The 15,509-nt window shown below is 34.2% G+C and overlaps 1 protein-coding gene across 4 annotated transcripts in view; it reads left to right on the top strand.

Annotated features, from left to right (window-relative positions):
- LOC144970111 (carbonyl reductase [NADPH] 1-like) overlaps positions 1–15,509 on the top strand; it is a 33,009-nt gene that overhangs the window by 15,042 nt on the left and 2,458 nt on the right. Inside the window, exons 3-7 of one of the 4 annotated variants that reach the window (XR_013644904.1) lie at positions 1,915–2,093; positions 5,137–5,249; positions 5,625–5,753; positions 7,516–7,657; positions 10,884–11,090. Coding sequence is in view for 2 of the 4 variants with exons in the window: in XM_078909346.1 (XP_078765472.1) it covers positions 1,915–2,093; positions 5,137–5,249; positions 5,625–5,753; positions 7,516–7,657; positions 10,884–10,947 (627 nt within the window). In the remaining 2 variants the exon portion in view is untranslated. Of the gene's footprint in view, positions 1–1,914; positions 2,094–5,136; positions 5,250–5,624; positions 5,754–7,515; positions 8,239–8,863; positions 9,620–10,883; positions 11,091–15,509 lie in introns of those variants that run through there. The other 3 variants (XR_013644905.1, XM_078909346.1, XM_078909347.1) reach the window with 3 other exon arrangements.

Raw genomic sequence — 15,509 nt, 5'->3', positions numbered from 1 at the left:
AGGAAAATGGTCGGATGTTTCTTTTTGCCAAAGAAGATATTTTATATTTTTCTTTATCGCATATTATTTAAGTTGATTAAAATATATAATATTTTAAGTATTACCGCTCTCAGTACTTAACTTAAAAGCCAGTTCAGACCAGTTGGACGGAAAGATTTTTTTTTGTGTTTCTGACCCAGTTGATCTAATGTGTTGTTTGTCTAACTTCTTTTTTGGGTGTTTGTCATTGGAGATAAATTGTTATCTCATCAAAAATCTTTTCATTGTCCCGTTATCTTCTACTCCATTAGTGCTGATATGACTTAAAATTTTTGGAAGCATCAATAACTATAGCTGTGTCATGCTGTAAAAAAATATGGACGATTCAGGTAATATCGCCACCTACGTCCTTAGTGATGTTATGTTAGGTCACCAGTACAACTCAATCAGTTGAGATGTCTAAGTTATAGATGAGGAACATAAGTGAATGATAAATGAGATATCAAAATCAGAACTCCAACAAACAAAAAAAGCAACTATATTTTTGAAAAGAGAATGATGGAACCATGGATTGCATACACTTTATGGAATACTGTTAATAGAGAATATAATAATTTTATTATAATATTTGTTAGATAGATATTTATCATGATATTTTATCAAACGTTATGTCTGCTATTGTCTATTTATCTATCTATCTATTCATTTATCAATCTATTTGTATGTGTCTCTATTTTAAAATAATATTATGTACATTGCTCCTTAATTGTTGTCAACGTGTCAAGTACTCTTCTTATCACAATTGTATCATAATACGTTTAAAATATCTTCTATCTGTCTGTCTTTTTCTTCAAAATCATATCTCTCTCTCTCTCTCTCTCTCTCTCTCTCTCTCTCTCTCTCTCTCTCTCTCATTCATACAGAGAGAGAGATAGAAAATATGTCAAGTTTATTAAGCCCTCACCCCCTTCATTGGTTATTGTGCCATCATAATCACTACATCATCATCATTTCTATCACCATCATCACCCCCAAAACCACTACTTTTCCCACTTTATTATCGTAATAATGCCGGGAACAATGACATAACAAATTAATTTGAGCACCTAAACTCGTAGACAAATAGTATTTTACTTTATTACAGCATTATTTTAATTTTCACTCATTTTCAAAATAAAATATATTGTCTAAATTATGAGATAAACTTATTGTGTGCATTCTACCGCAAGATGTGTCACTTTATAACCAAAATGTGAATGTTGCTGCTCAAAGTTCGAAGAAATAAATGATAATGTGAAATTGAATGTAAGCTTCAATTTAATTACAAAAACAGATCAAATGAATGTTTCGGGTTTCCCCTTTATCAACAAAACAGGATGAGTAGTTAAGATGACTAAACAAAACCTGGTTTTGTTTATTCATCTTAATTACACCGCTACCACATTATCTCATTCATATGTGGTGTTTCATTCATCCTGTTTTGTTGACAAAGGGGAAACCCGAAATGTTCATATGATCTCTTTTTGTAATTAAATTGAAGCTTACATTCAATTTCACATTATTATTTATATCTGTATAACCAAAAGATGTTATATTTCAGAACTGTAAAGATTAGTGTTGTGAACTTGTTTACATATTACAACTGACCAACTTACCTCCATTGATAAAAACATTTGCCAAAAATATTAATTAAAAAAAAAAAAGACAATGAAAAATTGTTGCGGTAATCAATGACAACCTAATGGTTTGCTTATTAGGCTCATATCGACCAAAGATTCTTATATTTATTAACTTATTTATTCACTTATTCAATTATTTTTTTATTTTTTTATTTTATTTTTATTGTTTAACCAATGAAAGTCTGTGACAAAATCCTTTTAATGTGGCATGCTGTTAAGACCAAAATTCTAAATACTCTTTTTCTTATGACTACAGCTCGAGATGAGGGGCGTGGCAAAGCAGCAGTCCAAGAACTTGAGAAAGAAAATCTGAAGCCCAAATATCACCAGCTTGATATAGAAGATCATCAGAGTATTGTCAAGCTGGCAGATTTCCTTAAAACTACCTATGGGGGACTGGACGTGCTTGTCAATAATGCTGGCATGGCATACAAGGTTAGAAGGCCTTCATGACAATCTCATTCCTTGTAACTTGTTAGTCAGGTTCAATAAATATTCTTGCCTGGTGCATAATTGAGTCCTTGGAAATGGCTCTTTACTCACATTTTCTCACCGTATTCAGTGTAAAATGAGTACCCAGCCGTTAACAGTGTTGTCTCTGTCCAAACATTGTATTATCACCTGACAGCCAGCATGTCTCACTTTACATGTTACGAGTTGCCGTTGGCCAGGGACTCTTTGGGAAGCACTTTGAGCAGGTTAAGTGGATACAACACTACATAAAAGCTCTAGCTCATGACCAGTTTTTAAGCTTGTTTACATCATGGTGAGGCGAAAGAAAAAAATCTTTTTTTTTTACAAGAAATACTCTTACAAATATTTAATAGTTGCCAAAATATATGTCTCAATAGTTTTAGAAATGTACATATTTTATGCATGGAGTGTCAGCATGTTTCCATAGAAGTACCTCTCGTTTTGGTTTCTTGTGTCCAGGCAGACTGGTTTGGAATTATACCATTGGGATGTCTTGGTCACTAATGCCTGGTGTCACATCAATGTTCTGCACCATGTTGGGTAAATTTGAAAATAATAGGTCGAGAATGTACTATGTATTCCAAAGGTTTGGATCTGTGGAAAAGAAAAAAAAAAAAAGAAAAACATACAAAACCCTGACCAAAAAACAATGGCCATGATGCTAAACTATGCAAGAAACAAAACTTCCAAATCTTTCTTCAGTCGGTCTTATAAAAACCAGAAAAATGTTTTCATCTACACATGTGCTTAAAGTTGGTTTGAATTGAGAATCTTTGCAGCAAATTATTAAACACAATCTTCTTCTTATGCCAGGTTAAGTTCGAATGCATGATCGTCTTTTGGATTGTGATGCCAATGCAAGAATAGAAATGTGCCAGTGGTTTAGTGACAAAACACACTTTGATTTTTTTTTAAATTTCAATGAAAATATTGGGTCCTGTGATGAAGCTCATTTTTACACAAACATATGTTAACAACAAAAACTTCACTTTTTGAGGATCATCACCCCCCAGACAAAGTATACTGGAAAGAATGTCATGACCAAAAAAATAACTGCATGTACTGCAATCAGATTTCACAGATTCATCAGACCATTTTTCTTCCAGACGTCGAGGGCAATAAATTAACAAGAAACAATATTCGAAAATTCCCAAACACTTTTGGTAAATGCTTGGACAACAAGTGAGGATTTAAGAACGAGGAAGTAAATGGTTTCAGTAAGATGGAGCAGCCCCTCCTTGCTCAAATCAGTGAAAAGATAGCAGTTCACTTTGGTCATCTGGTTATCAGACATGAGACAAACCTTGCCTGAAGCTCCCACATCCCAGACTTAAGATTTTCATTCGTGGGGTATTCTGTGTGGGACGACATTTCAGGGTCAGATAGCTTGCAAAAACAAATTTCCTCTAATGTTAAGAGAACTCTACTGCGTGATCATAAATGCATAGCTGCCAACCGTTCTGTTAAAAACGGATTTGTTCCATATTTGACTTCCTGAGTACCTAAGTCCTTATTTTTAGTTCAAAATCCGTATTTTGTAATTTTTGACTAATTTGTGGTAAAGAAGGCATGTGAGCCTAATGAATTATTATTCATCCATTATTATTACTATTATTACTACTATTATTGTTATTATTATTATTATTATTATTGGTGTCCAGTGAGAGCATAATCCCCATTTGTGTAGCTCTTTAATTTGAATTATGCCTCTATCATAAATGATTTTCAACAATTAAAAAAGTTCCATTCGTTTATATGACGCCTGTATATTACTCAAACCTTTCATAATGTATTGGAGATTTGCATAAAATATGGATGTTAGCCTCGATATACTTTGAATATTCTAAGACAGTATTGATACTTTCACTATTTGTTACAAATATTATTTTAATTAAGAATAAAATTAAATCCACATCTTTGATTGGAAGGTATTCAATCAGAAAATCAATTGCTTATATAGATTAAACATGACAATGATTATTTCCCTTTATTAATTTATGAAATATATAAATTTAATCCCTTTAAAAAACATCTTCATCTGATTTTAATTTTTTTTTTTTTCAAGCAAGCTTTTGTAACGGTTTAGGTTCAAGAAAAATAAGTATACTCCATTTTTAGGTGTGTTTATCTTGTCAAAGTAAAGAAGTAGGAATTCTCTAATATTTAGAGGTGCATTTTACTATAACTACTATTATTGTGTACTACTTAAAGAGCATTATGTTGCATGAAAGAAAACATATATACAATCGCCTACTTTTTATCTGAACTCACCTAATTTTTACCCCAAAACGCCCTCTCAGTGATGTACCAGGTTGGCAGTTATGCATTTCTAACCATCCGAAGTTATTTCATTTATTTTACAATTGTGCTTCTTGTGTATTGGTCCTTATCAAAGTTGAGGCAGTTGAATTCTTTCTTTATATTGTCTGTTCTGAAATTTTGATCTCATTGTGAAAAGTGTCATTTTAACGATTCAAATTTGCTGGTAATTTAGCAACATTTGGACTGGCCTCTGTTATCTCAAACTTGTTAGTGTTAGTAATAGTAATTAAAAAGGCTGACTTTTATATGTTGCGATTCGATGAAGGGGGGGGGGGGGGGGGGGGGGGTGGCACATGTCGTCCCCTCATCTTGGGCCAAATAATGAGCGTTCCTTATTTTATTTTTGAAAAAATGGCAGCTATGTAAATGTTATTTTGCAGGTGTAATTGTGCTTACTTGAAAAGGATGACATTTCAAAAATGTGCTATAATAGTCCCACGTCGTTTATTATCTTGAAATGAAATATTAGCCAATAAATGAGGAAGTGTGTTTTCTATTGTGTTACAGTTTATTTTTGTTAATTCATTCGTTTTGATTTTATCAACATTTTTAAGGGCAATTGGTATATAGCCTACATTTTTCTGTTGCTTCTTCCACTGTCTCAAAATCGTTTTCAAAAATAAACATTGTGATAACTTAATTTGACTGTATTTCACAAATTTCAATCATTCAATATCTCTAGGCTGCGTCAACAGCACCTTTCTCTGAACAAGCTGAGGTGACCAACAAATGTAACTTTTTTGCTACACTAGATGCCTGCAGAGTTCTTTTTCCTTTGTTACGGCCCCATGCCAGGTTTGTGGATGAATTTAGTGAAACATCTCATGCAATGATGTCATAGTTCTTTTTCCAATTTAATCATATGTCCAATCACTAATGTTTTCTTTATCCGTTAATATCTGCTGCCCCCTGCACGTACCTTTTTGGAATCATTTGATTTTGTCTTTTCCATAACTGGGATTATTCCTTAAACGGGAAACAATCAGATATGTGTTTATTTTTACCCCAAACACAATTTTTTTTCTTTTTCCTATATTTTTATTCATTAATCTTTCTGCAATATTTATGATTGACCTTGTATAAATTTGTTGTCAAAATTATTTTGTAAACTCTTGAATGTCATTCATTTTTTGAGATGTTTCTATAATTTTTCATTATTTTCTTTTTCAGAGTTTGCAATGTTTCTAGTATGGCATCGCAGTTTGCCCTTGCAAAATGTTCTGATCAAATAAAAACTCGATTTGTTGATCCCAACATTACAATGGAAGAGCTGGAATCCCTCATTAATCAGTTTATCAAGTAAGAATGATAATCGCTTGAATATATAATATACCCCCCCCCCCCCGCCAATAGCTCCATCCAATTTGAACACATCAATTGAGTGAGATAAAATATTGAGCTGACACTATTTTCATTCCTTTGTTTCAAGTTTGAAGTGTTAGATTGTTTCACTGACTCACAGCCTTTCGCTTTTCAGTCAATTGACTGTAATGCCTTGGCTACTTTCGCCAGTTAATTTTGTGAAGACTTTCCAGAATTGCAGATCTTGTGAAATAGTCCCGATATCACATCTAACTTTAAATAAACCTTGCACTGTTGAAATGGATTAAAGTATGTGTGCTGTTTGTTTGGCTTATCACTCAAGAGTCAATTTACAAAAATATCGTCATTAAACAAACAAGTGCTGTGTAAAAACTGATGGAGTGAATCAAAAATAAATTGACGCAGATGTTACTCACATGCTATATACAAAGCATGCCAACTTTCATTATGATAGCTTAAATATAACATGCCGTTGCTATGGTGATGTGTGCAAATTTCTCTGAATTTTGGATCTGAGATTTGCAGGAATCTCCCAATTTCATTGTTGTATAACTCGGCCAAAAATTATGGTACATCAATGAAACAGGTGTCAAATTAAAGAGAAAAGATTAATCTATTCAGAAATTCCAAAAGGTCAAAATCAAAATGTCCAAAGTGTACCTTCCACATCAAACCGTCGCACGATGTCACATATGTGCCCCACAGATGGCTCTGTGTCTATGATGTTTCTTCTAACTTTTAGAACATGTCTGATGCCTATCTCATCTTATTTTCTCCTTTTGTTCATGAGGACCTGACTGAAAAAACATTTTATTAAAAGAGAGAAATCTGTCCCAAATTGTGAAAAATGAAAAGCTTGCCAAGGTAAAGAAAACGAGACTGCAGAGTATTTGCTGTACTTTATTTGAGGAAAACGTGTACCTGGGGTTTGTTATAAAGCTTGTCAAAAAAAATGTCCTGCCTCTCATAAAAAAATATGTTTGCATATTGCTCCACTTTATTTCTGATAAAGTGTGCACTCATGTGAAAAAATGCGAAATGTTCCTCCTTTTTGAACATTCTGATTTGAGACCCATGTAATATACAAAATAGTTTCAATTAATCGTGGTCTTATATTATTTTGCCTAGAGGTTCTAGAAATGATGAAAGTTTTTTTTACCATTGTCCGACAGATTTAAAAGAAAAATTTTCTATGAGTTTTTATTCATTACATAATATAGTAATCAATCATAAGAACAGAGGAAAGCAAATTTTAAAAAAAAGAAATATGAATATGTTCTAAGTGCAATATTGTATATAATAACCAAAAAAAAAAATGATCAGAAACCTCTCTGTGCTATAAAAGTAGTTTATAACTGATTTGCATTTGTTGCTCATGAATCATTAGTATAAATAAAAATAGAATTTACGATAAGTTTTTAGATTTATAACAATTCACATTACATCTTGCCACACACAGCATACCCCCTTTCCAAATAAACTAGTAGGAATATGTTAATATCATGATTTATTTTTTAAAAAATGCAAGACAGGTTTGTTCATGGTCCAAAGTTGATATTTTTTTTCTTTTTTTTACATTTGAATCTTGATACTGATTTATTTACAAAGTGTATTTCTCATCTTTTAGTGGTGGTGGGAGGGGGGGCGATCGTTTGAGACTTAACTGAAGTACGAAATTCCACCACTTTTACTATTCCATTAAATTGCTGGTAACACTTTAAAAACCTTTCTATCTCAGGGCCGCCAAGGAAGGCAAACATGAAGCTGCCGGTTTTGCTAATAATTCTTATGGCATGTCTAAGGTTGGAGTGACAGTCATGTCCATCATACAACAAAGAGAACTGGACAAGCAAGGGGCAGATGACATTGTCGTAAATTCTGTAAGTCATTTAATTATTTTTATTATTAGGATTAACAGTGCAATTATCATTAGGATGTTGTAATTCTTATCATCTGATGCTGAGTGTGTTGCAAGCTCTATCAAACTCCTAATAATAGAAATACCGTTTCTCTCAATGTATTTGTAATTGCTTTCTTTGCCTTTGATATCATCTATTGACTGATAAAAATATACTGTTATATTTATCGGTACTATGGATTAAAATGGTATTTATATTCAGCACAAAAACTTTACATTTCAATGTATGATGTCAGATGACTTCGGGGTTTTATGTGTCCACTTGCCATATGAAAGGGTGAGAAAGAAATATTGTTTTTCTGTGAAAATAAGATGGTATACATTTTTGTCAACATTAAGATTTATGGAACTTATTTTAAAGTTTGATTCATATTTTGAAATTTCTGTAATTCAGTTTTATTTATATATATATAAGCAAATGTACTATGACTTGCGATGAGGAATACGGAGGTGTTGGCTAACAGTTGCTAAAGACACACCAAGTAAGATGCAATGAGATAGTGGATTATCACGGTATTAACACTTATAACTTAAGAATATACAGTGCAACCTCGATATAACGACATCGTCGGACCGGGAAAACGTGTCGTTATAGAGGGATGTCGTTACAGAGAGGTTTCCTATGTGTGTATATCAGGAGGTGTTTTGGGTCTTGTGTAGTGAATGTATACTTTTTCATTTTCCCTCTGTAGTTTATCCGGCTTGGGACCGGCAATGAATGGAGAGTGGACAAAGGATTTATAAATAGTCCAGTGTTGACCTGACACAAGCATTCATTGGGTGAAAGGCGAGCCTTCTGATTGGTGAAAGGCGAGCCTTCTGATTGGCTGCGGTGTTGTACAAATGTGACTATTGATTGGCTGAAAAAGAAGCGTTTTCATTGGCTACAATAAGAACTAGCTCTGGGCTTATTACGAGTAGACAACATACATAGAATGGAAGATACCACTTGTAATAGTTACGAACAATTTCATGGTAGACAAACACCTTCAAGGTTTGTCGGACCAGAAATGTCGTTATACAGGGTTTTGCTGAAATGTACGTCGCTATAGAGGGGTTTTTATTACTTATGATATATAGTAAAATAAAATGGGACCTGAGTACCATGTCGTTATACAGGGAATGTCGCTATAACGGATGTCATTACATCAGGGTTACACTGTATAAGTTACTCCAAATCATATGATTCCTTTCTCTCGAAATATACTTCTTTTATAACTGACAGTATTTGCTTCATAATTGAGCTTGCTTGGAACATATTAATAGCACAGCATAAAAATGCTATTCTTCTCCTTTCTAAAAATATTTTGTTGGGATAGTGTTTCTGGAAATACTGGTGAAATATATTTACCTGGGCACACCTTTCATCAGAAATTACTCTGTTTAAACAGCCAAATTATGCCCCTTTGGCATCTCCATGGAGGCTTGAGTACGCCAATGACCGTATTTTTTCACAAGTGGTACTAAAATAACTGCGAAAGACAGATATTTCTTTTGGTATAACTTTCAATTGTGTTTGAGGGAGTTAACCTCTCAAAAATATTTTTTTGAAAGTAAAATTGAAGAAAAAACGTTTCATTATTATTTAGCCCCGAAAGTTGTATCAAATGACAGCCCCATCCTCTCTATTGTTTTGTGTCACAATTTGAGTCTGATCATTGTTTAGCATAATCCATGTTGTTGACTAACCGAATGCTTCAGATTTCAAATCTTTCATACGGATGGATGATAGTGAAAGTTGTGTCGCAAATGACACCTTATTTCTTAGAAATTTCGAGATCAAGAAATATAGATCTTAGTAAGTTAGTCACCTATCTATGCTAAATTGTGGGGGGAAGAAGAAGAAAAAAAATCTCAACTTCATCAAACATCTATCCCTTTGATTGCAAGTGGAGCAGGAGCTATCAGGACCACGGTTCAAACCATAACATGCGGGTGGTTGGATGGGAGCATCACCCTTGAATCATATACCTATGATGTTCTCATGGGTGTACGATCCGATAGTGATGTCGTTTCTTCTTCTTTTTACTAGCCTATCCTGCTTCTTTGGTTTGTGATTGTATTTTTGACAGGGGATATTTTTTTTCTGTAAATCTTCTGCCTGTTTGTTCTTGGTTATTTATAATTTAGCTTATGATATCTTTAGGTTATGATTTTGATTTACATTTGTACTATTTTTGTTAGATTGCTTGTTTTTTTGTTTCAGCGGTCTCTCATATAACCTCAATTGTGTTGGAAGAGACCTAAAGCAACAAACAAAAAAAAAAAAAAAAAAACCATAACATCTCTTCCTTTCCACATTCATCTTGGTATACATTAGTGTATAGTGAAAAAAAAATGTCTGCAGATTTTGGAGATTCCTCTGTAAGTGGGGCAGTGTCAAGGCAACCTCCAATGGCTGTATTACTTTATCCCAATTAACTACAACCCCTGGCAATTTGCTCAACTGTTTCTAGATAGTAGTCATTAAACAATATACAAAATAAATGGCGAGACAGACAGTAAGAAGAAAAGAACAGCAACCTTAGGGATTCCACCACTTTAGTTAGGTAGCAAATGTACTATGACTTGCTATGAGGAATACGGAGGTGTTGGCTAACAGTTGCTAAAGACACACCAAGTAAGATGCAATGAGATAGTGGATTATCACGGTATTAACAGTTATAACTTAAGAATTTATATAGTGCAAATATCCACTAAACATGCTCAAAGCGCTTTACAATGAGTCCCCAACCAACAGTAACACTAAACATGTAGGATGATATTACAAGTTTTTTCAGACAAGCACAACACTGTTCACAGCCTGGTACTCATTTTACACCTGAGTACGGTGAGAGAAAGCAAGTAAAGAGCCTTTTCCAAGGACTCAACTATGCACCATTCAGACCAGGATTTGAACCCTGAATCCTTCCAATCATACCTCTAGACCACATAGCTGCACAATTTAGCGTAGGTGACTAACAAGATTTTTATATCTTGATCTCGAAATTTCTAAGAAATAAGGTGTCATTTGCGACACAACTTTCACTATCATCCATCCGTATGAAAGATTTCAAATTTGAAGCATTCGGATCAGCAGAGAGTGATAACAGTAAGATTGAATTTCCTAAACATCTTTAATAATTTGATTTGCCTGCAAGTGACATTATCTGTTTTTATATATTTATATATATTTCCTTTTATCCCAGTGTTGTCCAGGTTATGTAGACACAGATATGACTAGCCACAAAGGGCCTTTGACCATCGACCAAGGTGGGTGAAGGGATTAGTTATTGTAGAGCGTGTCTTGGATTTTATTTCAGCTTTTTACTTTCTCTTGCTCCCTACTCAGTGTTCTCCAGGCTATGTAGATACAGATATGACTAGTGGTCAAGGGCACTTAACCATTGATGAAGGTGGGTATAGTTTGGTGTTGGTAGTCATGGTTCGTATAACTTTATTTTCCACATCACGAGTGAGAACCCATGATTGTTTTTTTTTTTTGCTTTTTTTTTTGCTTTTTTTTTAAAGTAGCAAACCTGCCACATCTTCCATAAAAAACTAATCACTGACGCGGGTGGTTGGATGGGAGCATCACCCTTGAATCATATACCTATGATGTTAGCATGGGTGTACGATCCGATAGTGATGTCGTTTCTTCTTCTCTTTACTAGCCTATCCTGCTTCTTTGGTTTGTGATTGTATTTTTGACAGGGGATATTTTTTTTCCTGTAAATCCTCTGCCTGTTTGTTCTTGGTTATTTATAATTTAGCTTATGATATCTTTAGGTTATGCTTGTGATTGACATTTGTACTATTTTTGTTAGATTGCTTGTTTTTTTTGTTTCAGCGGTCTCTCATATAACCTCAATTGTGTTGGAAGAGACCTAAAGCAACAAACAAACAAAAAAAACACCTCCTTCCCCCCCCCCCCCCCCCCCCCCCCCCCCTCCTTTCTCCCTCCTTTCTCCCTCAAACGCAGGCATTTGCATAAACGCATTTTAAAATATACTCGTGTACGGTTTCCTCGAACATTCGGTTTCATTGAACTCATTCGAATATCCCAAATTTTTGTCCTTATTATTCTTTATCATTCAATTCCTTCATTTAACTAATTTGACTCGACTAAAGTAAAAAAAATAATTGGTCTAAACTGGCATTTAGGGATCAGAGAAAACTGATTGAAAATCCTAAAAGCATAGGAATAAACAATTGTTTCAATGCATGACTTAATCAGTCGGAAGGTGAAAATTTTGGATTTGCCTTTTTTTTCCTTTCTTCATTTTCTTAAAGAATATGTTCCCCAGAGCATTTTAATCTTTATTTGAATTAAATCAGTTGATTTTTCATGAAGTTATGGTCAGAGGTATCCTTGAACTTTTCTCAAATTTCATACTTTTTCAACTTGACCAGCTGTAAAAATTATTTAGAATTGAAATTAAGCTTTGATATTTCCCGAAGATGTACAAAAATAGCTGATTTAATATTTTATGACAAGAACTCATTTCTTAATAAAAATTGACCTTCTAAACTTGGAAATATCTCAGTTCAAACCTTTTCACCATCCGACTGATTATGTCATTCACTGTAACAATTATCCCTTTTATGGTTTTAAGCAAATAGAAGACCACAGAAAGAGTATAGTAAATATTTTCATAAACTTCAATCTCGATAAGAGTGATCTTTTCGGACAGATGTTTAATTTCCTTGAACTTTTCTCAAATTTCATACTTTTTCAACTTGACTAGCTGTAAAAATTATTTAGAATTGAATTTAAGCTTTGATGTTTCCCGAAGATGTACAAAAATAGCTGATTTGATATTTTATGACAAGAACTCATTTTTAAAATAAAAATTGACCTTCTAAACATGGAAATATCTCAGTTCAAACTCATTTTTTAAATAAAAATTGACCTTCTAAACTTGGAAATATCTCAGTTCAAACCTTTTCACCATCCGACTGATTATGTCATTCACTGTAACAATTATCCCTTTTATGGTTTTAAGCAATTAGAAGACCACAGAAAGAGTATAGTAAATATTTTCATAAACTTCAATCTCGATAAGAGTGATCTTTTGGGACTGAGGTTCAATTTCCCTCTTAATTTTCCTTTGTAACAATTTATATACCTTCCCCCTCCAACAGTGTAGTTCAAAATGCATCTTACCAATCCGCTTTTATTTGGGAGGAGAGGGGGGTGGGGGGGGGGGGGCTTATGTTGCCTTGCAATCTCAACCATAATCAAATTTTAACCAAAAATCTTGCAATCAGCTTTTGAAGAGCACTCTATTATGTTGAATGCCGCTTAATCTTATTGTCTGGGTGAGGTCTTTGACCTCCCATGGTGGTCAGGAGATCATGCTGTGTCTTCTATCCCCTATATCTGATATCTGTATCCGACTTGCTTTCTGTCTTTGTCTTGGAAAGGGATTACTTGGTATTGTATTGGCCTTGTTCAGAGTCCTTGGTTGAGAGGAAACAGTCAAATGCATCGTGTTAGTTTTGGGAGATGATATTTTTTTCCTTGTAAATCATCTCTCGTTATGTATTGTTATATTTGTTGTTTTGAATGTATAATGTATGCCTTTGAGTGCGTTCCTCTTAATTAGATCCTGTGCTTGTGTCTTGATGAGACTTTTAGGTGATTTAAACACAGTACATTGATGGCAAGCTCTTGGAATCTACATCTGTTCCCTATTTGTACCATTCCCCTTTTCTTGTGTGCTTTAATTGTAATCTAGATTTTTTAAAAAAAATTTCAATCCCATATAATTCATTTTTACTGGCGCTGCAATGACCTAAATTTGCCGTAAAACCTTAAAACAAAAGCAAAAAAAAAAAAAAACAATGTTATTGTGTTCATTGTCTTGCAATTAGTAAGTAATAGACAAACTAGACAAAAAGAATAGCCCTGCTGTTTACAGTATCCTCAGATGGCCTGCTGAATGGTAACTTGTTACTCCCTTTGTAATGTTCACCACCACATTCTGGCCAAATGCTATTCCAAATTTACTGAAGGCTTTATACTCTAAATCAACTCTAGATATATTGTAACAAAAGACAAAATCTACAAGTTGAACTTTTCATGTTTTATTTGATTTCCCTTATTGCATTGCATGCGTAATACAATAAAACCAGACCCCCCTACTACCACTAGAATTTGATATAATTGCGAAATTTTGGCTCCAATATTAAGAACTTCATGAGCATCTCTAAGGCATTAAAACTTATTGAAATTGAAAGTTGATTTCACACAACAGTATTTTAAGGATTTTGAAGTGATATTTAATCCCTGTGAGGGTAAATTGTTGATATATAGAGTTAACTATTGGAACTACTATTTTTCTCTACTATAAACTAAGAATTTTTAGATTTTAAAGTAAACAGGTCTGATAAAACTATCAATGTTGATATTATACATTTCTGCATATATACTAGTGATCAAAATAAAGTATACACTAGTTTTACCTACAGAATTGGTATGAAATATTGTTCTGGTTTATTTAAAGCCTATGTGTAATCATAGTACTATCATTTATCTTTCATTTTGTCAGATTTTGTAACGTTTATGGTTGATCTTGTATGAAACATAGACTTTTAAAAACATGATCTTCAAAAAGGGAAGTAACAAGTCACAAGTAACAAGTCACTATAATTTTGACAAACAATGATGTTTTAATAAAATTACTTGCGTTCATTTCATTTGAAGTGAAGGTGAATCTAATTCAATCAGTAACGAGTATGTCCCACGTTCGCTCCAATCACAGCATTGCATCCCCTACGCATGGAATTGGTCAATCTGGCCAGCTGGTGTTGAAGAATGTTATCCCAAGCTGTTCTTATGGCGTGGAACAGTTATTATTCATTTTGCGGGTCTAATGAACGGACTTGGCGGCTGATTATGTTCTACCGGATTTAGATTGGGGGATAATGCAGGCCACAGGCTGATAACGTTAACATTATTTGCTGCTATAAAATCCATTTTTACAATAGCTCAGTGGGATGGTGCATTGTTGTGTGAAAGTGAAAATTTAGGATGTTCATTAAAAAGATGGAATAACATGGGGTTGTAAAATGTGCTGGATGTACCTTGCACCGGTTAGGGATGCGTTTACTTGGACTCGAGGTGTCCTATAGTCTCTGCTTATTCCACCCCACATCACTTGTCCATATCCTCTGTTTGGGGATTCCAAGATACAAGAATCGTGAAATCACTCATGTGATCTTCGGTAACAACGTAATCTCTCGTCATTTCTTCCAAGCACAAAGCGTGATTCATCTGAGAAGAGAACAAATGACCAAGCATGCATTGTCCAGCGCAGATGAGCACGGGCCCACTGAAGACAGGCCAGCCGGTGATGTGCTCTAAGAAGTTGTCGCATCAACGTACGTTTGCGATAATGTCATGCTCTCTAAGTCTGCAACGAACAGTGTGTCTACTAATTTGTGTACATGGGAATTCCAGCGCAGTTTCAGTCGCCGTCCTAAAACAATCCCGTAGCTGTAGGGTGCGTATAAAACGGTCCTCACCTTGTGTTGTTACTCGTGGTCTGCCATTCGATTTCGGTCCCTTATCGTTTGTGTTATTTCCACTAAGGAATATACACTTCTCCTTGTGATATTAAACATTCTTGCGACATAGGTCACAGACTGTCCAGCTTGACATGGCGTAGATTAATGGATGGTATTTTGTATTGTGTTTTCCTGCCGTGAAGATAGTTCAAGAAGACACTGATGACAAAAAAATTAATCTACACACTTCCTGTCCACAGTAAGGGGCTAAAAGGTTATTTTAGCACGTACACGACGTGGTGAACGAATTTCAGGTCAAAAAC

The sequence above is a fragment of the Berghia stephanieae genome, chromosome 4 (genome assembly GCF_034508935.2).
Source record: "Berghia stephanieae isolate SIO BIC M18660-M18661 chromosome 4, UCSD_Bste_1.3, whole genome shotgun sequence".
Lineage (NCBI taxonomy): Eukaryota > Metazoa > Mollusca > Gastropoda > Nudibranchia > Aeolidiidae > Berghia > Berghia stephanieae.
Note: the sequence above shows the minus strand (reverse complement) of the source record. Positions and strands in the feature narration are given on the sequence as shown.